The 21,422-nt window shown below is 35.9% G+C and overlaps 1 protein-coding gene across 5 annotated transcripts in view; it reads right to left on the reverse strand.

Annotated features, from left to right (window-relative positions):
• The window catches only part of TANK (TRAF family member associated NFKB activator), a 94,200-nt gene that overhangs the window by 36,675 nt on the left and 36,103 nt on the right, over positions 1-21,422 (reverse strand). For all 5 annotated transcript variants that reach the window (XM_028113129.2, XM_028113131.2, XM_028113128.2 and 2 more), the window contains one exon: positions 21,229-21,376. In XM_028113129.2, the coding sequence (XP_027968930.1) occupies positions 21,229-21,327 (99 nt within the window). In that variant the 5' untranslated portion in view covers positions 21,328-21,376. The remainder of the gene's footprint in view (positions 1-21,228; positions 21,377-21,422) is intronic.

Here is a 21,422-nt window from a genome sequence, read left to right on the forward strand (position 1 = left end):
AAAAATTTACCTGGGCTACAAAGAACTACCAGGCTAAGCAATCAGCAAACATGCGGATGTTATTTCTTCACTATCTACTTCTGTGTATTTACAACTTTCTCCAAAGAACTCAAAGCTCTTCATAAACACTGACCAATAAATGCCCATTCTTTCACTACATTTCGACAGGTAAAAGTATTCTACTATCCAGACATTAAGTAACCAGTACAAAAAACTTAGCAATTAGAGACAGGCCCAGAATAAGTGTGTAAGTTACTCAAACCTCAGCCCACTCTCCTTCTACTATATATTTTTTTCCCACCTTCATGGAAAACCAAAGGACTTATATTTTCTTTCAGAACCAACTCAGAAGGCTCTGATAGGTAATATTCATCTTTTAGTCTCCGGCTTAAAAACATACTTTAGCACACCTCCATATAAAATATTATAGTAAATGAATAATGCTGCAAATGTATTCACTGGCTGGGAAAAATTTCAAGTTGAAGTTCGAAACTATTTCTTAAACTACTTAATAAAGTACTTTATAAACTCTAGCAAACTCTGTAATAACTTAAAAACTGGTATTCTGGAAGTACAGTAGGGGAAAAAGAATAGCAATGGTCCTTGTTTTCTTACTGCTTTTTCCACATACTTACATTATAGCAATTATAGTATTCTAGTCTAATTATATTTCTGATTTCGCTTTAGACTATGACCTCTTCAAGGGCAGAGGCTATTTTCTTCTGGTATCTCTAGAGTATATAGCAGAGTGACTGGCAAATTTTGAGATGCTCAGTAAATATTAGTGGAATAAATAGACTTTAAGTTGTTAATTAAGTTGTTAAGTATCAGAGAAATAGACATGCCTTCAGAAGGTACCTGAAAGAATGGAGAAAAGGCTTTGCTTATATTCTATAAGGGAAACAGGAAAAATGGAGACAGGTCAGTAGGTAAGACAAAAGAACATTAAGTTTGAGAAAATGGGTACAAAAGATAAGCAATTAGCTAAAGATCTTTTTTTTTCTTTGAAAAAAGGGAAGCTTATACCATCGGCAAAAAAGGTACTAATTCCAGAAAAGAAAATACATATTCAAAAAATAGTATAAAGATTTTGACCACAAGGCTATGAGAAGGAAAGTCCAGAAGAAGATATTGCATCAAATTGGGAAATAACCAGTAGAATTAAATTTATTTGTTATATTTGGAAACTGAAACAGTAAGTTTTTTTTCTTTTCATTACATGCTTTTGTTCACTAAACAGAGCTGAATAAATGTACAACCTGAAAAGTCCTTTTAAAAGGTGAGATAATTGTTGTACTGTCAAAGTATTTTTTTAAAAAACAATACAATTACAAACCAAGTACATTCCAGCCCTATCAAAGACCCCACAAAACAGAAAAATCACTAACAACCACATTGAAAATGTACAACAGCAATGTCTTGTCAACACTTCTGTACAGAGCACAGACATGACAGCTAAAACAGACAGAAGAGAAGATGCTTTTGACAGCCAGTGTGTGTGAACGATTCTCCGAGTCAGATGGCAGCAACAAGTTACCAACTAGGAGGTCTGCATGACAACTAACCATCCATCTGTATCAAACACCATCTGGCCAAGACGACTCTGGCTTCTGTGTATTTGACACTCCTTCCAGCTCCAAAGACTAGTAAAACAAGTGGTCTACCAGCATCTAAAGAGGTAAACAGGTACTTAGGTACTTGTGCCGTAATGTACTCTGTACTCTTTCTTAGTGTTCAAAAGCAAAACTTAAAACAATGTCCATCAATATAGTACACATTTTAAGTTTATTAAAGATGGTTGTTCATACATGTCCTTCCCTGCTCATAAACAAAGCAGAAAGCTTATCTTTAGAACTGTCCCTTTATCCAGGGAAAATTTCAATTCATCTTCAAAACTAAGGCAGCATATTCTCTATAATTTTGGGTATACAGCTGCTCAAGTTTTCATGGGTTTCATAAATATTAAAACAGTTCTATAAATTGAATTTTTTTTCCCTAGACACTGAAAACTGTCATTTTCATATTTTCCAAAGCACTTATTTCCCAGATGGGGGAACAAAAGTTCAAGTGCCCTTTGTCATCAATGATACTTGCAAAAGGTCAAACATTGTCTCTTTTCATCCTCAAGAACTAACCTCAATGTTCTGAAAAATACCACTGTTTTCCTCCAGGTATAAAGACAATAGGAATTAAATAAACTGAACGGGTTAAAAAAAGAATCTCAATTTAAAAACCTTTCAGACTGTTCCAAGATTAACAAAGAGAACAAAAGCTTTATAGAAGGCTACCACAAATGCTCTCAATAAGGAAACTCCAGTTCATGAAGTAAGACAAATAATAACTGTCCCAATATATAACACTTTGATCACAAACTACCTTATCTTGAAACTCTGGGTAAACTAAATTATCAACTTCAATTTTAAGTTAAAAAAAGACATTGTATAGGATTAGCAACTCAGAGATCTTGGTTTACACAGCTTAGTCTTCAACCATTCTCTGCTGTATTTTCTTATAACTAGGTTACAAGTCCTGCTATACAATCCTCCCACCCCCCAGCCCGATCAAGACTTAACCTAGACCTGTAATTTGACAGATCAGATTATCAATCTGATTATCTACTATTTAGTGACAGTGCTGCCACCAATTTCTCAGCATGCCAAATGGTAAAGAATGACAAACTATTTTTATTTTACGATCTTGTGTTTTGGTTCTGATTAATTTACTTATTAGTCTCTTTGAGCTTTGGTTTCTTTCTTTCTGAAATGAAAATGATATTTGCTGGAAGGACTGAAGGAAATAGTGTGTATAAATTATCTGGTATATAATAAGCTTTTTGCAAATATTAGTTCCTTTCCTTTAATAATGAGCAAGGTATCTATATAATATGTTACCATAGCATGTAGCGTATGCATCCATTAACTAAAGCCCTGATTACCACTGAACATGGACAACATGTCATCAGACTTCCAACACAACTTTCCCATGCTTTAAGCCAGTTTTCTCAGTCTTTTTCTAGTTCATTGTAACCCAGGACTCAGAAGTTTCTTTTTGAGCTCTCTCAAAGCTCAAAAAAAAAAAAAAAAAAACGCTCAAAGCTCAGTGGTACCTCCACTGAATCAAAAACATTCTGTCAAGCAAAAAAACTAAAAACCTGGTTGTCCAAAGTTTACAAAAAGAAAAAATAGTCAAAAATGATTAAGGAACAATTAATGGCTGTTAAAAATTACAAAAGTAGCACAATTGTTGAGAAAATGCAAAAACAACAAAAATGTCTACCATCACTACCATTACAAAACCCCACATATGTACAAGGTAAAAAGTGAGTCTTTTCCTTTACTGTGACTTCCATTCCTCCTGAGTTAACTACTGACACTTTAGTATGTACCCTTTCAGAACTTCTGTGCACATACAGATATGTAAGTAACAGAAGTTACTTACAAAAGAAAGATACATTTTTAAAAAACTGTGAACTATTCTGTAGCCAAAATTTTCAACAATACATTATCATCATATGATCATTTCACTGAATAGTTAACTATGCACCAAAATCACAGAGCTCTATTTTATTTCATTTTAGTTCTTTAATCTTCTGAAGTAGATTATTTCCCGTATTTTACAGGTGAGAAAACTGCGGCACAAAGAGGTACAAAATAACCTGCCCCAAGTTTCTCAGTAGGCAGTGGAGCTGGGATTTGAGTTCAGGTTTGCCTGACCACCAAAGCCCAAGCCCCTAAATAACCACTATGGCATAACATGTAAGTACATGCAGTTCTACCAAGACCCTCTTTTTGCTATATACTCTCTCCTTAAACAATCTCAACTGAAGTGGCAGGTTATATACCAGACGCTCAAATTTCTCCTTCTAACCCAGACCTCTCCTCTGAGCTTTCTAGGTCTCTCCTCCTGATCTTTGTGGCCAAGTGCTGTTGGGAAAGCATTTCAACTTTTACATATTCAGAACGGATGATCTCTTCCCTCCAACTTCTCTTTCTCCCTCCTCTCACCTAGCTCCCTGCAAAATCAGGTCCTTTGCACTCCTTTGTATATGGCACCACTATCTATCTATCCAGAAAGCCAAAACAATCCTTGACAACTACTTGTTCTATAGTCAATCCATTACAAAGCGTCAATTTTAATCTTGAATCTCTCAAATCTATCCACTTTTTTATCTCCAATGTAGCCATCACCACTCAAGCCATCACAACCTTACTTAACTACTGCAATAACCTCACTGCTCTCCCTAAATGTATCAGCCAATCCATTCTCTCAAATGTAGCCATTATGTTTTACAAAACGCATATGTAATCATAACACCCATTCAGTCCTCCCACTCTTTCCCCATAAATATCTTAAATGGTTTATTACTGATTCAAAATACAGAACCCCAAATCCTCAATATGGTGGTCTCTAAAGACCCTATACAGTCTCGCCCCTGATTCTTCTCATTACACATTTCCCTTATACTTTCAATTCTTTTAGGCCAATGAGTCTTTATAACATAGGTCCTTACACCTGGAAAGCACCCCCACCCTGCCCTTCATAAAAGACTATCTTCTCTGACCTCCTAGATTAGGTCAAGTCCCTAACAGATGTTCTAATTTCTTCCTAATACTTATGAGAGTTTGAAAATTTACATTTATGAGACTGACTAGTCTCTGCTTTGCTGGATGTACCACCATTCCATGAACCCAGTACTTGGAACAGTTCCTGATACAATATACTGAGTAGGTGCTCACAGTATCTTTGAATGAAATCATAATTTAAACATTCCCAATTATTAACGGATCTTCTTGAATTTGTATCTTAGCGTACTTGTCTAAAAGTTTTGATAGGATGTATTTCTGGAAACAAAAATCTGGAACAAATAATACAAATATTTTAAATTTTGATAGGTAGAAAATGAGCCTATGGCAAAGTACTGACAATGTACAATAGAAGAAATAAAATTTCGATCAGAAATGGCCAGAAGCACTTTTATTCCAATACCAGTAGCTTCAGTAGAAAAAAACAAGCATCAACTGCTCCAATCCCACAGACACTTTACAGATTTTGGGGATGAAAGGAAAAAAAGAAGGGTGGTAAAGAATGAAGCCATGCACATCTTAAGTGAAAGTAAAGGCATTATTAAATAAAGTAGTACCTATAATAAAGGCATTTATACCTTCATACAATCCTAGAAAACATATTCTACAAGCTTTTAGAGGTAACATAAGCCTGACACTTTACATTTCAGATGGGTCAAGACTAACTCTAGGATAAAGCAGTCTGACAACACAATCCTTAATGGCTTAATGTTTGTTGTCAGAAAAATGTTTGGATCTGGGGCACCTGGGTGGCTCAGCTGGTTAAGCATCTGCCTTCGGCTCAGGTAATGATCCCAGAGTCCTGGGATTAAGCCCTGCATTGAGCTCCCTGCTCAGCGAGGAGTCTGCTTCTCCCCTTCCCTCTGCCCCTACCCCAGCTCGTGCTTTCTCTCTCTCTCTTGCTTACTCTCAAATAAATAAAATCTAAAAAAAAAGTTTGGATCTGTAATTTATGACAAAAAGACAGTGCATGGTTAAATTTAGTTTTGAGGGTTTCATCTTAGACTCACTGATTAGTCAGTAAGGCTCTTAGCAAATGGGATGGCTCTAAATATTCTGTATCCTTCCCTTTTCTTTGCAGTATAAAGAAAGGGAATTTTCTTTGTAATCACCTGAACTATCTTATGATTAAGAGATTTCTACCTTTGTATACAAGACATTGTTGATTTTTCACTTTTAACCAAGAACGGCAAGAAAAGACAAATATGTTTTAAAATTAAAAAAAAATTTTTTTTAAAAAGGTTTATTTTGAGAGACAGAAAGAGCATGAGCAGAGGGAGGAGCGGAGGGAGAGTGAGAGTGAATCTCCAGCAGACTCCACACTGAGTGCAGAGCCTGATGCAGGGCTGGATCCCAGGATATCATGACCTGAGCCGAAATCAAGAGTCAACTGCTTAACTGACTGAGCCACCCACGCATACCTCCACATTTCTCTTTTTAACGAAGGAGATTTATATTTTCTTTTTACATAATGCAAAGATCTTGGGAAAAGCAAGAGATCAGCTGTAGGAAGTTTTCTGAAACAATTCATTTATGAATATGGTAATCTGATTTTAAATGGCAATTTTAAAATTTCAAAATGTTTTAATTATTTTATTACTGATTCTTCTTTTGAAAAGATGGTCTAAGAACCAAGAGAGGATACTTAAGTCTTTATTAAATATATTTTGTTTCTTCCACAGAACAGTGGCAGAAATGGATGAGAAACAACTTGGTATAAGTAATAAAACTGATTAAATATTTTAAGTCCACATTATAGACTCTTGTGATATTTGATACTCTCCAGCAACTTTAGCCTAGTCAGTCAAAAGATGTGGCAAAGACTGCTAATTATTCCCCCATATACATTTTTGTTTTTTCTTTCAGTAATACAGACTTTTACCTGGACACATGGTCATCTAGTTGAGAATATATTTACAGCCATATGACCATATGTCTAAGTTCTGTTAATAGGATGTGAACAGAAGTGACCTGTACAAATTTTGGACTGCATAATTAAAAGAAAGCTATCTGCTCTTCCATGCTTCTCTTTTCTCACTGGCAGGGAAATGTTAACAAGTTGAACGGCCACTGTGATTCCAGAGAGGGAGACCTTAGTTTAAGGAATGGTAGAGCTGCCTCACTATCCCTGGCTATTCACCTTTGGACTGTTGCATGAGGATAAACTTCTATCTTATTTAAGCACAGTACTTCTTGGTCTCTTGTTAACAATAGTTTATCCTGTACAATAACTAATTCAAGGACCAAACCAACTCTACCACTGCCCTGTGTAAGAGTTTCTTCTCTTATTCTGTAAGCATATTAAAAGCTGTCCATGTCAGGGGCTACTGTGATTAAAACATCCCTCTACTTTGGAGCAATCAGAAGACCTCTCAGCATGGGTACATATGAATGCTTACACAAGGCAACAAACAGAATAAGCGATATCAGATTGTGAACCTTTTAAGTGCATGCTCTATGTTTTATTTATCTTTGAATCCCCAGCATTTATTATGTACCTGGGACATCATAAATTGTAGAATGAATGAAAGAACAATCAGTAACAAGCATTATACTCCAACCTCTTTTCATATGAGACATATAAATCACAAAGTAAGGATTCACCCAAGAAAAGAAGAACCCAAAATAGGTTATTCATAGTAATAGGAAGAACAGTTTGAATACCTGGAATGGGCTGTGATTTAGCTAGGTTAGTAAAATAAATCTGGATTCAGATAAACCTAGTTTCAGTATACATTCTGCCACATTGGCTGAAAAAAATTAACTTATTTCCGAGTCTCAGTTTCTTCATTTGAAAATGGGCTAACTATATCTACTTTGCCAGGCTAGGAGGATTTACATAAAAAGTATGTGAAACTTGTAAAATGTATTCATTCAACGAATGATAATTTTCCTTTCTGTTTTAGAATGTAATGAGAAAGAGGATGCAACTGGTTCAGCATTATCTGGGAATAGGTGACATTTTAGTATGGAGTAGAATAAAGGCTATATTGGAAGGAAAAGCTAAAAATAGTTATGTGTTCTTAAAATGAGAGATTCTAATACAATTTAATGGCATGGTGGCAAGAGTGCCTAGGCATAACAATGGAAAATTTGGTATTGAACTAAAAGAGAAAAACTACTTAGCGGCCAGGGAAAGTAAATATACTTGATGATCAACAGCAGGATGCTAGTAATAGAATGAGGCATCATCCTTTGAAATTTAAGTGAGGTAATTTAGGATAAATGAAAGGCAGTATAATTCTCCACAGCAGTTTGTAAAACTCATTACTCCTTTGAAATGATACAGATGAGGAAAAATTAGTGGAGGTCTGGGCATTCAGTTTAATATCCTTCCAAGTAGCAATGAGATAGAGCTCAGAGGGCAGATCTGGAGTAGGGAGATAAATTTAGGAGTCATTGTCATAGGTATCTGAAATTACAGAAGATGAGATAGCTCATGTAAGAACATAAAATAAGAAATGAAGAAAGTCTTGAAAAACTAAAATGTGCTGGGGCCTGGTGGTAGAGAATAAACCTACAAAAAGAGATTAAGGAAATGGGACTCAAGGAGAAATGAGGAAAATCGAACATGCTATCTGGAATGTTAAAAAAGGAAGAGGTAATACAAGAGATACGGTCAGCCCTTAAATGGAATGAGGTAGCCCTATTATGTATGAGTCTGAAAGACTATTGATGATTTTAGGCAAAGAAGTTATAGACATGATATTTACAGTCAGGTAGATTTTTTCAAATCACAGTTCTACTAGCTTTAGTACTTATTAGATACCTGGTTGTGGGCAAGTTATTTCACCTCTCTGCACTTCCTTTTCCTCATCTAAAAAATGAAAATACTTCCTCACAAGATTTGTATAATGATTAAATTAGGTGACTGTATAAAGCACTTTGGTAAACATTTTTGTTTAATAAATTTTGATTAATTTGATAAATTAATAGTGATAGCTTTGATAGCTTTGATAGCTTTGATAAATTTTAGTGATGATGATGGTAAAGATAAAGACATTTTTTAAAAAGATATTTGAGAGAAAGACAGAGCGCGTGTGCACACGTGTGCATTCCTGCACAGTGGGGAGGGGCAGAGGGAGAAGGAGAGTCTTAAGCAGATTCCCTGCTGAGCGCAGAGCCCGACATGGGGCTTGATCTCATGATCCTGAGATGATGACCTGAGCTAAAACTAAGAGTAGGATGCCTAACTGTGCCACCCAGGTGCTCCAAAGTTAAAGACATTTTTGAAAAATTTTAATCTTTTTCAGATTAGCACCATTCTATTTTTCGAAAAATATGGTCCATAAATTACTAACAATGCTTACCCCTGGAGAGTAAGGGAGAAGACAATCATTTTATATTCTGTATATTTTGAATTATTTGCATTTTTTTCAATATGCATGTGCTGCTTTTGTAATTTCAGCCAGTAGTACTTTAAAAATCACTTACCTGCCTTTATTTGGCTTTGTTTCCCTCATTAATTTGTAATACTCGGATGCCTTTGCTTGACAGAATGCTCTTAAATGGATGTAGCACATTGACTTCTTAAATAGGAGTCTTAAATTGTACTTTTTCACAGAAACACGAAGAGAAGAACTGGCTTGGAGTATGGACAACTAAGTGGTAAAAGGCTAGTGAGTTTGTACGAACAGATGAACAGCAATAAAACATAGCTAGTAAGAGAATCCAGGTTACACCCATTCTTTTCCTTTTTTGCAACAGATTTTTTAAAAGTTGTGGTAAAATACATAAATAAAATTTGCCATTTCAACCAATCTTAAGCGTCCAGTTCTGTGGCATTAAGTATACTCACAATGTTGTGTAATCATCACCACAAACTATCCTCAGGACTTTTTCATCTTCCTCAACCGAAACTCTGTACCTTTTAAATACTAACTCTCCATTCACTTCCCTCAGCCTCTAGGAACCACCCTACTACTTTCTGTCTCTATGATCTGACTACTCTAGGTACCTCATAAGCAGAATCATACATCTATATGTCCTTTTGTGACTAGCTTATTTCACTTAGCATAAAATCTTCAAAGTTCATCCATGTTGTACGATGTGTCAGAATTTCCTTCTTTTAAAGGCTGAATAAATTCCATTGTTATGTATATACTGCATTTTGTTTATCCATTTATCCATCCATGGACATTTAGGTTGCTTCCATCTTCTATTATAAGTAAGGTTGCTATGAACATGGATATACAAATATTTCTTCAAGTCCCTGCTTTCAATTCTTTGGGGTATATACCCAGAAGTGGAATTGCTGAGTCATATGGTAATCCTATGTTTATTTTTTTGAGGAAATACCATACATTTCCCACAGTAGCTATACCATTTTACAGTTCCATCAGCAATGTACAAGAATTCTAACTTCTCCATATCTTTGCCAATATGATCGGTATGAACTTGCATCTCATTGTGGTTTTGATTTGCATTTTCCCAATGGCTAATAATGCTGAGGATCACTTCATGTGCTTACAGGTCATTTGTATAACTTCTTTGGAGAATGTCTATTCACACCCTTTGCCTATTTTTAACTCAGGTTTTGTTGCTGAGCTGTAGCAGTTTCTTTATATAGTCTAGATATCTATCCCTTATCAGATATATAATTTGCAAATATTTTCTCACATTCCTTGGGCTGCCTTAATTTTGATGAAGTCCAAGTTATCTAATTTTTCTTTTGTTGCCTAATCTTTTGGTGTCCTACCCAAGAAATCACTGCTAAATCCAATGTAAAGAAATTTTCTCCCTATGATTTCTTCTAAGAGTTTTATAGTATTAGCTCTTATATTTAGGTTCTGGTTTGAGTTAATTTTTGTATATGGTGAAAGGTAAATCCAATCCATGAACACAGAATTTTCTACCATTTGTTGATGTCTTATTTTTTTCAGCAGTGTTTTTGTAATTTTCACTGTATAAGTCTGTCATCTACTTGGGTAAGTTTATTCCTAAGTATATTATTTATTTTAATGATATTGCAAATGGAATTTTCTTAATTTCTTTTTCAGATTGTTTAATGTTAATGTATAGGAATGCTACTAATTTTTGTGCATTGATTTTGTATCCTACAACTCTGCTGAATTTATTAGTTTTTTTTTTTTAAAGATTTTATTTATTTATTTGACAGAGACACAGCGAGAGAGGGAACACAAGCAGGGGGAGAGGGAGAGGGAGAAGCAGGCTTCCCGCGGAGCAGGGAGCCCGATGCGGGGCTTGATCCCAGGACCCTGGGATCATGCCCTGAGCCGAAGGCAGATGCTTAATGACTGAGCCACCCAGGCGCCCCTGAATTTATTAGTTCTAACAGGGTTTTTTTTGGTGGAATCTCTAAGAGGTTTTCTCCATATAAGATTATCTGCAAACAGAGATAATTTTACTTCCTCCTTTCCAATTTGGATACTGTTTTTCTTGCCTAATTGCTCTGGGTACGATTTCCAGTACTATGTTGAACAAAAGTGGTATCAGTGGGCATCCTTGTCTTACTCCTATCCTACAAGAAAAGCCTCCAGCCTTTCACTATGGAGTATTATGTTACTTGTGGGGTTTTCATAAATGGCCTTTATTATGTTGAAATATTTCCTTCTACTCCTGGTTTGTTGAGTGTTTTTAAAAGGTTTTAAAGGGGTTTGAATTTTGTCAACTGCTTCTTCTGTATCAGTTGAAATGATCATGTAGTTTTCCCCCTCTTCATTCTGTTAAAGTGATGTATTCCATTGACTGATTTTGTATGCTGAACCACTTTTGCATCGCAAGAATAAATCTCACTTGGTCAAGGTGTATAATCCTTTTAATATGCTGTTGAATTTGGTTTCCTAGTATTTTGTTGAGGATTTTTGCATAAAAAATATTAGTCTGCAGTTTTCTTACAATGTCTGTGTATGGCTTTGGTATAAGGGTAATGATGGGCTCATAGAGTGTATTAAGAAATGTTCCATCCTGTTCGATTTCTGGAAGAGTATGAGAAGGACTGGTGGTAATTCCTCTTTGAATGTTTGGCAGAATTCACCATGAAGCCACTGGGTACTAGGCATTCTTTGAACTTTTTAATGACTGTTAATCTCCATTTCCTTCTTTCTGCTAGCTTAGGTTTAGTCTGTGCTTCCCTGTCTAGTTTCCTAAGGTAAACTCAGGTTATTGATTTGAGATCTTTCTTTTTATTTTTTTAAGATTTTATTTATTTATTTGAGAGAGAGAGAATGAGAGATAGAGAGCACGAGAGGGAAGAGGGTCAGAGGGAGAAGCAGACTCCCTGCTGAGCAGGGAGCCCAATGTGGGACTCGATCCCGGGACTCCAGGATCATGACCTGAGCCGAAGGCAGTCGCTTATCCAACTGAGCCACCCAGGCGCCCGAGATCTTTCTTCTTTTTAATCTAAGTATTTACTCTCCCTCTTGGCAGAGTTTTCACTGCATCCCGTAAGTTTTGGTATTCTGTGTTTTCATTTTTATGGTTTTAAGATATTTTTTAATTTCCCTTGTGATTTCTTCTTTAAACTAGCTGTTTAAGACTGTGTTAATTTCTACATATTTTTTAGTTTCCTTGTTTTCCTTCTGTTGTTGATTTCTAGTTTCATTGTATTGTGATTAGAAAAGATACTCTGCATGATTCCAATCTTTTAACACTTATTAAGTCATTTTTAATGGCCTAACATATGGGCGATCCTGGATACTGTTCCACATAACTTGAGAAAAATGTGAATTCTGCTGTTATTGAGTGGAGTATTCTATATACGTCTGTCAGTTCCAACTGGTCTACAATGTTGTTCAAGATCTCATTTTCCTTACTGATCTTCTAATCTCGTTGCTCTGTCCCTTTTCGAAAGTGCTGAAAGTAGGGTACTGAAGTCTTTTTTTTTTTTAAGTAGGCTCCATGCCCAGCGTGGAGCCCAATGCAAGCTTGAACTTACAACCATGAAATCAAGACCTGAGCCAGGACCAAGAGTCAGACGATCAACTGACTGAGCCACCCAGGTGCCCCAGGGTTGCTGTAGAGCTATCATTTCTTCTTTGAATACTGTCAATGTTTGCATCATATATTTTGGAGTTCTGATGTTCAGTGCATATATAATTACTTTATCTTTTTGACAACTGATAATTTTTTCATTATATAATGCCCCTCTTTATCTTCTATAAAAAACTTTGATACAAAGTCTGTTTCGTCCGATATCAATATAGCCACCCTTGCTCTCTTTTGGTTACTATTTGCATTGAATCTTTTCCCATCCTTTCATTTTCAACCTATGCATGTGCTTAAATCTAAAGTGAGGCTTGTAGATAACACATAGTGGGATTCTGTTTTTTATCCATTCTCCTAACCTATGTCTTTTGATTAGAGTATTTGATCCATTTACACTTCAAAGTAAATACCAGCAGGGAAGTACTTACTTTTGCCATTTTGTTGTTTTCTGTATATCCTACAGCTTTTTGTTCTTCGTTTCCTCCATTACTGCCTTCCTCTGTGTTTAGTTGATTTTTTTGTAGTGACACATTTACACATTTTGATTCTCTTCCCCTTTCCTTTTGTGTATATTCTGTAGATATTTTCTTTGAGGTTACAACTGAGACTACATACAACATCCTGAAGTTATGACAATATCTTAACTTGATACCAAACTAACCTGAATTGCATATAAAACTCTCCAACTTTATAGCTCTACCTCCCTACTTTGTTACTGATGTCACAAATTACATCTTTATATATTGTGGACCCATTAATATAGATTTAAAGTAATTTTTCTGGATGCCTGAGTGGCTCAGCTGGTTGAGTGACTGCCTTTAGCTCAGGTCATGATCCCGGAGTCCCAGGATCGAGCCCCGCATTGGGCTCCCTGCTCAGCATGGGGAGTCTGCTTCTCCCTTTGGCCCTCCCGTCTTGTGCTCTTTCTCTCTCAAATAAATAAAATCTTTTAAAGTAATTATTCTATATATCTGTCTTTTAAATCCTGTAGAAAATAAAAAGTGGAGTTACAAATCAAAATTACAATACCAGTTTTTTAATAATTTGTCTACATATTTACCTTTACAGAGAACTTTATATTTTCATATGGCTTCAAGTTACTATCTAGCACCCTTTCATTTCAACTTGAAGGACACTCTTCAGCATTTCTTCTAGGTCAGGTCTAGTGGTAATGAACTCTCCACTTTTGTTTGTCTGGGAAAATCTGAATTTCTCCCTCATTTCAAGGACAGTTTGACCAGATGTACAGTATACTCGGTTAACAGGTTTCTTTCTTATAGCCCTTAATAATATCATCCCGTTGCCTTCTAGCCTGCAAGGTTTCTGCTGAGAAATTCACTGACCGTCTTATTGGGGCCTCCCTTCTACGTGATGAGTCCCTTTTCTGTTGATGCTTTCCAGATTCTTTTTTTGTTTTTGTTGACAGTTTGATTATAATGTAGTTTGACAGAGGGCTCTTTGGATTTATCCTACATAGAATTTGTTGAGCTTCTTGGACTTGTATATCTGTGTTGTTCCCCAAATTTGGGAAGTTATCATTTATTATTTCTTCAATCTATTTTTTTTTCTATTTCTTTAATTTCTCTCTCTTTACCTTCTCCTATAATGTGTATATTGCTCCACTTGATAGTGTCCCATAAATCTCTTAGGCTCTGCTCACTTTTCTTTTTGCTCCTCAGACTCCATTATTTCAAACAACCTATTTTTGAGTTCATGGATTTTTTTTCTTCTGCCTGTTCAAGTCTGCCCCTGAACCCCTCTAGTGCAATTTTCAATTCATATGTTCTATTTTTTAATTCCAGAATGTCTCACTTTAAAAAAAAAAAAAATACTTGGTCTCATTGTTAATATTCTCATTTTGTTTATATTATTGCTTTCCTCATTTCATTTTGTTTTCCTTTAGCTCTTGGAGCATATTTATGACAGTGTTTTGAAGTCTTTGTCTAGTAAGTCTGAAGCATGTTTATCAAGGGCTATTTCTGGAAATTTATGATATTCTTTAAAAAGGGCTACATTTCCCTGTTTCTTTGTAGGCCTTGTAATTTGTTGAAAACTGGGGTATGTGAATAAACTCTCCTAGTCTTTGCCCCCAGGTGTGAAAGATCTTCACTAATTAGCAGGCCCGTTAGCCTTCTGATTAGCTCAGGGTAAAGCTTTATGGTCTTCCTGGTATTTTCTGAGTGTGTATCTTGTTTGGGCTAGTGTGTATTTGTTTCTGATTTTCCCTGGCTGGTTGGAAATATGTTAACTTCTCAAAAAGTCTTACCCCACCTTCTTAGGACCTTAGATGTTTATTATATTCCTCTTCCTTCAATCTCTTACACTTAGATGTTCACTGCGGCCTCTTTCCACATGCTATGCCACCCAATACTGCCTTCCACAGCTTCCAGCCTGAGACCTAAACTATGCTACCACTCCCAACTCTGAGCTCCAAGTCAAGTGAGACAGAAAACAGTCCCTTGGATAGTCCACAGACAGGTCAGGATGTTTCAAACAAGTTCTACCTTGCTCCTTCCTTTCTGAGGGAGGGAACCAAGAATTTGGGTTACTTCCTCCCAACTTCACCACACCACCACGGGCAGGGAGTGGGTCCAGGGCAAGTAGAAATGCCAGGAAATTTCCTACAGTTTTGAATATGGCTTTTTCTTGACTAGGGCCTGCTTGGTTGCTGAAGATCACTGATTTCCAGAGCTCCTCTAAAATTATTTCAATCAATCTGAACAAGGGCCTGCCAATTCCTAGTTTGCCATCTTGCTGATGTCACTAAGACCAATTCTTTACGCATAATGTTAGGAAGGGCAGGTAGACTCACTGATAGCACAGCCCTTGGGGCCTTTTTGCCATCAGAATGCCAGGCAACTTCTCCAAGGTTGTCCTCTTGCTTTTCTTCTTCTCTTGCTCTGTTCTCTTTCCCATTGGTACTTCCTCCTCCCATCACTCCAAGTATCTCTGTGAAGATGATTCCCAAATTGGTATTTCCAACTGGTAGCTTACTTTAAAGATCCACACTTCAACTGCCTGCTGATCATCTTCCCCTGACTAATCTTACATTTGAACTCAAAATATCCAAATAAAATAAAATCAAGTAATAATTTCCTTTACCAAAATCACCAGAGCCTTTGCTCTAATTTTCATACTATAAGAGAGCTTGTATTTGTCACTTTATTACTAAAGATTTTAAATGAGGAATATCTTTCTTGTTTTTTTTTTAAAGATTTATTTATTTATTTGAGAGAGAGAATGAGAGAGAGAGAGAACATGAGAGGGGGGAGGGTCAGAAGGAGAAGCAGACTCCCTGCCGAGCAGGGAGCCCAATGCGGGACTCGATCCCGGGACTCCAGGATCATGACCTGAGCCGAAGGCAGTCACTTAACCAACTGAGCGACCCAGGCGCCCTATCTAGCTTGTTTCACTTCAAAGTTCAATTTCATTTCTGGGAGTAGATTGGAAAAAATTAGTGATTTACACTTGGCACCTCTGATGCTGTAATTAAAAAAAAAAACAAAAAACAAATGTTCCATAAAACAAAATCCCAAGAAATATCAAAAGTATACAGGTCTTTTCACAATAACATTTTAGAAAAAAGTTAATAAAAAAAACATAATGAGATCAAAGTATAAAATTTTATGTCAGAACTCCTATTTCATTATACTATAGAGAATGTAATGCCAATAAATCTGACTTTCAAAAAGACTGGTAACTTGCTTTAAAATGGGAATTATTACATTGTCTTCTGAGGATAAAGATGCCTCTGCCGTCTCCTCATATGAAACTGTCTACATCAAACCACAGGGGTTGGGCAATGGATGGAATAGGAAATGGAGGAACAAAAAGATATGCACTATCTTGCCTCATCATTGCTACTTCTGAACCATTAGTCCTTTAAATTTAAGCAAAAGGCCATCCACAAGGCATTCAATTATACCAGTCTCCCATCGAAACTGTTTATCTTACAACATACCCAGTCATTCTCTCACATTCAAGATTTTTGGCTCTTCCTTTAAAAAAAAAAGTTTATTTATTTATTTGAGAACATGCATGCACAAGCAGGGAGGAGGGTCATAGGGAGAGGGAGAAGCAGACTCTCCACTGAGCAAGGAGCCTGATGTGGGGCTCGATCCCAGGACCCTGAGATCATGACCTGAGCCGAAGGCAAACGCTTAACCATCTGAGCCACCCAGTGCCCCTTGGCTCTTCCTTTCACACAGTCTCTCCAAATGCTCCTGATCTTATCACTTTAGGAGAAGTGCTCTAATAGATCTGTTTCTTGAATTTCTCAATCCCACTCCGGCTACCCACTTTCATGACACATTATGAAAACAGAAGATCCTAATCAATTCAAAAACTCATTAGTAATAATCTATTACTAATAGACCTCTCACATTCTTCTACTCCTTCTGTATCTGTTCTCTCACTTCATGGAGACCTCAGACATAAACCCTCTTTTTGTTCTTAGTCTATTAGACTCCTAGATTAACTTTTTTCTGATGTTAGTTTGTATTTCAAAGCACACAATTTCAATTGTTTTTGTGCCCACTTTCTAGCCACCTAACCATTTTTCTATTCTTAACTCTGCAATCTCCTAATCCTGGATTTGGCCATCTGCTCATTCCACTTCTATACCAAGAAAGCCACTGAAAAAAATGACCACAAACATGGATTATCACCAAAAATTCAGTAAATGTTGGATGTAACATTTTTCTTCTCTCATTTCTTAACTGAAGCTGTTTCAATTCTTTACTACTGCTCTCAGAATATCCTAAAATCACTTTACTCAGATGACCTCACCTTGTATTTCACAGAAAAAAAATAGACTCTTACATTATAACTATTTTTTTACTGAATAAATTTGACATGGAACATTATGTAAATTCAAGGTATACAGTGTGCTACTTCGATATATTTACATATTGTAATATGATTGCTCTTATAGCAATATTTATCACATTATATAATTATAGTACAATATTATTGCCTATATTCATTATACTGTGCATTAGATCTTTATGGCTTATTCACAACTCATTATAAGTTTATACATTTATAAGTTTATATCCTTAAACAGCATCAGTCTTATCCCCACCTCCTAACCCCTGGTAACCATTTGACTTCTTTAGATTCCACATATAAATGATGGATGATAACCCTGCTAACTTCCTGCCACCACCATTTCTGATCTGCAAACTTATCTTTGTGTACACCTATTTTTTTTTTCTTGTTCCTTCCACTTCTTAGAGGAATAGGTGTTTCTCCTTTTGTTTCATAGTCAATCCTTTAACCTAGTTTTGAATCTCTAATGACCAACTGGTTGGCCTTATTTCCTTCCTCTCACACTCTTATCTTTCAAATACTCCTTTGCCCTACACGTGAACCTGGAAATACTATTTTACTCAAGGCTATAATAAAGGCTTCTAGTTCCATATTTGCAACTATCCATTGGACAATTTAACCTGCATGTCCCGCAGGTAACTAAACCTGGCAACTAAAACCTAATTACGCATTTTATTTCCCCATCTATAAATCTGTATCTTCTTCTCTACTGATCCTTTTAGTCATCAGCACCACCATCAATCCAGTTTTCTATTCCAGATACCTGGGTATCATCCTAGAAATCTATGTTATCACACTCAGAAGTGGCCTGCATTCAGGTGCCACCTGCTTTCCATTCTATTTCCTAAATAAATCTTAGATCTCTTCCTTAATTCATCCTTAATGCTTAAGTTCTCATATTGACTGCTTGAAATGAGTGCCATTGATTTATTTTTTTTACATTGAAGTATAATATATGTACAGTTGACCCTTCAACAGTAATGGGTCCACTTATATGTGGATTTTTTTCCAATAAATATAGTACATTACTATATATAAGTATATTTTTTCTTCCTTATGATTTTCTTAATATTTTCTTTTCTCTAGCTTACTTTATTGTAAGAATACAGTATATAATACATATAACATACCAAATATGTGTTAATCAATTGTTTATTGGTTATTGGTAAGGCTTCCAGTCAACAGTAGACTATTAGCAGTTATGTTTTTAGAGAATCAAAAGTTACATGCAGATCTCTGACTACATGGGGGGTCAGCATCCCTAACCCCTCTGCACTGTTCAAGGGCTAACTATATAACATATGCTTATTAATAGATGTTTATATATAATTATACATATATTATATATATTATACACACACACATATATAAAAATTCATAAAGTGCAACTTGATGACTGCCACTTATTTTTATATTCCTGGCTCTTAGACCATCGTTTATCATCTCCATGCTTATTGAGCCTGAATTCCACATTGCCCTCTATCCTATATCCCAATGTCAGGAAGACTTTTTTAAAGCATATATATTAATCCCTCAGTAAATTTGTATTGAATAAGAATACAGTATGAACTACTTAGTCATATTCCTCATGATAGGGCCCTAATCTACCTCCACAGGTTCTTTTCCTGTACTTCTTTATTGTTCTTGTTGGAGCCACAGAATCACCTTATTGTATATGGAATGTACCACACATTCCCTCACTTTTGTGTTTTCCCCCCCCGCCCCCTTAACTTACCCAACCCCTAATCTTAGCCCAAGCGTTGGGCTTGAGAGTGGGCTTATGACCTGATCCTCCCAGACTGATTTGGGTGATTCTTCTTTGTATTTATTTGTTAGCCCCCACAGATCTCTACTGTAGCACTTAGTACACTGTGGTAATAACTATTAATAGTCCTTTTTACCTTCTTATTGGAAAGTTCCTTAAGGGCATAAACTATGTCTTGTTTCAGCATTCCTAGAACCTCATCAAAGGTCCAGCATACAGCAGACATTCATTGATTTTTCTTAAATAAATCAGGATATTTTAATTTAGTATGTAAGAATAGAGAGTATACATGTTTTCTTTTATTCTTGAATACTTGACAAATACTAAAAAAAATATATATATATGTATATATATATATATACATATATCCCTTTACTGTCCTTTGGATAATTGCTGATGTGAGCAAAGGCTTTTTCCATGGTAGTTAAAAGGTTAAATCACAAGTTTCTGGTTGCTTACCATTGGCAGTGAAGGCAGAGGAGCAGTTAGAGAAATTTCTGTTTCTGCCTCAACCTAAGAATATCTCAATACTCTTCCCTAATTCTGTTTCCTAACTTTCCTAGAACAAGTATAAGATTGTTGAAGTTTCTTAATGAACCTAATGGGAAAATAAGAAGAATAAAAGTTGGGATTTTGTTGTTCTTGTTTTTTAAAACGTGATTATGCTTTATACCTGAACTGGAAAGGCAAAGAAATCCAAATTCTAAACTTCAATAATTTGGAAAACTCCCTGTCATTGTTATGCCCCTGTTTCTCCTGTGTACCCCTAAGGAAGACCTAGTCCACAAGTCTACCCATATAACTGGAAGTAATCTTTTGTAAACAAACAGGAGAATCACAAATAATGATTTCTGAGAAATACAGGGACGTACTTATAACATCTAGTTTTATAGATGTGTCAAGTAGAAAGGATGAAGAGAATTGTGTAGTTCCTATATTTATGGAAGAGACTAAGAATTGCATGGCTAGCATATTATAGACTTCAGAATTTTAAGGCTAATAAAATTGTTTCTTAAATGAGGTAACCAATTTAAGATCTCCTACTTTCAACTGCCTGTTGAAACTACTGCAAGGCTGGCCCTTGGCTGGCATCCGGGAACTTGTGATAAAGTCGATAAATAAAGTTGACTGTTGTGCTAGCTTAATTAGACTGTACCATGAGATTTATGGTGAAGACCTACTTTCCTTCCAAGAGTCTGAAATTTTGATTGACATAGGCTATCTATGTGACCAGCTCTTAATAAAAACCCCGAATTCTTGAGTTTCAAATGGAGTTCCCTATGTAGAAGGACTGCACATGAGTGACTAAGTTTTTGAAGCTGGAGGCAGGGTGCACTCTGTGCGACCCCTCACTGGAGGGAAAGAGCACAGGAGGCCTACATGTGGATCCCTCCAGAGTCTGCCTGATGTTTTACATTAATGATCTGACTGTATATCTTTATCATGTCACTGTAATAAATCTTAGCTGTGAGTGTTACCGGATGCTAAATCCTGTGAGTCCCTCTAGACAACACAGAATGTGTTTTTTGGTATTGGGGACCCCCAAAACACTCCTAAATAGTGATATTAAATAAGCAAACAAAAACTCTATCATTAACATCTCACAAAAGTGTGTGTTAATAAAATCCTGCCCTAAAATCTGATAGTATGGAAACACAGTATGAGAATAAAGGACAGAATTTTGAATTGGATAAATTTAGCATTATGAGAAGTTCATTACATTCTTACTTTTCTCCTTTTGCTGCAGATCAGTGAAGACCTAATCATGGACCAATAACAGACATGTGCCTGGGAACTACTAAGTTTATGCCTAGGAAATATACCTTTCTTCTAATTACCGTCTTTTGAAACTAAAAATTAAAAATTATTTATGGAGGATGATGCTCTTTATGAACTACTCCTTCAGGTCACAATGTTTTTTTTTTTTAATAAAAAACAACAAATAAGAATCTTAATTTTCATCTATTAATATTTATCTCAGTGTTTTAGTTATTACAGTTCTTCAAGGAAGTTTGTCACAATACAATATTTTTCACTTGCAAAAGATTCTCAAATTTCCATTTGCCAGATTAAATAAGAACTTTCAAAACCAAAACCATATACCTTTTGCTGTAGTTCTTTTACTGCAGAATCTCTATCCATACATGCCTGTCGAAAGGCTTCATAAGCTTTATTGAGTTGCTCGCCAATATTTTTATCCATTCCTCTCTGTTCTGTAGCATCACTATAAAGGATGGAATATATGACAGGTCTGGAAAATAATCAGAACAGTTTAGATAGCTATGAAATTATACAAA

This window comes from Eumetopias jubatus, unplaced genomic scaffold, assembly GCF_037043125.1.
Source record: "Eumetopias jubatus isolate StellerSeaLion01/CBP00866 unplaced genomic scaffold, mEumJub1_p1.0 scaffold_3, whole genome shotgun sequence".
Classification (NCBI taxonomy): Eukaryota; Metazoa; Chordata; class Mammalia; order Carnivora; family Otariidae; genus Eumetopias; species Eumetopias jubatus.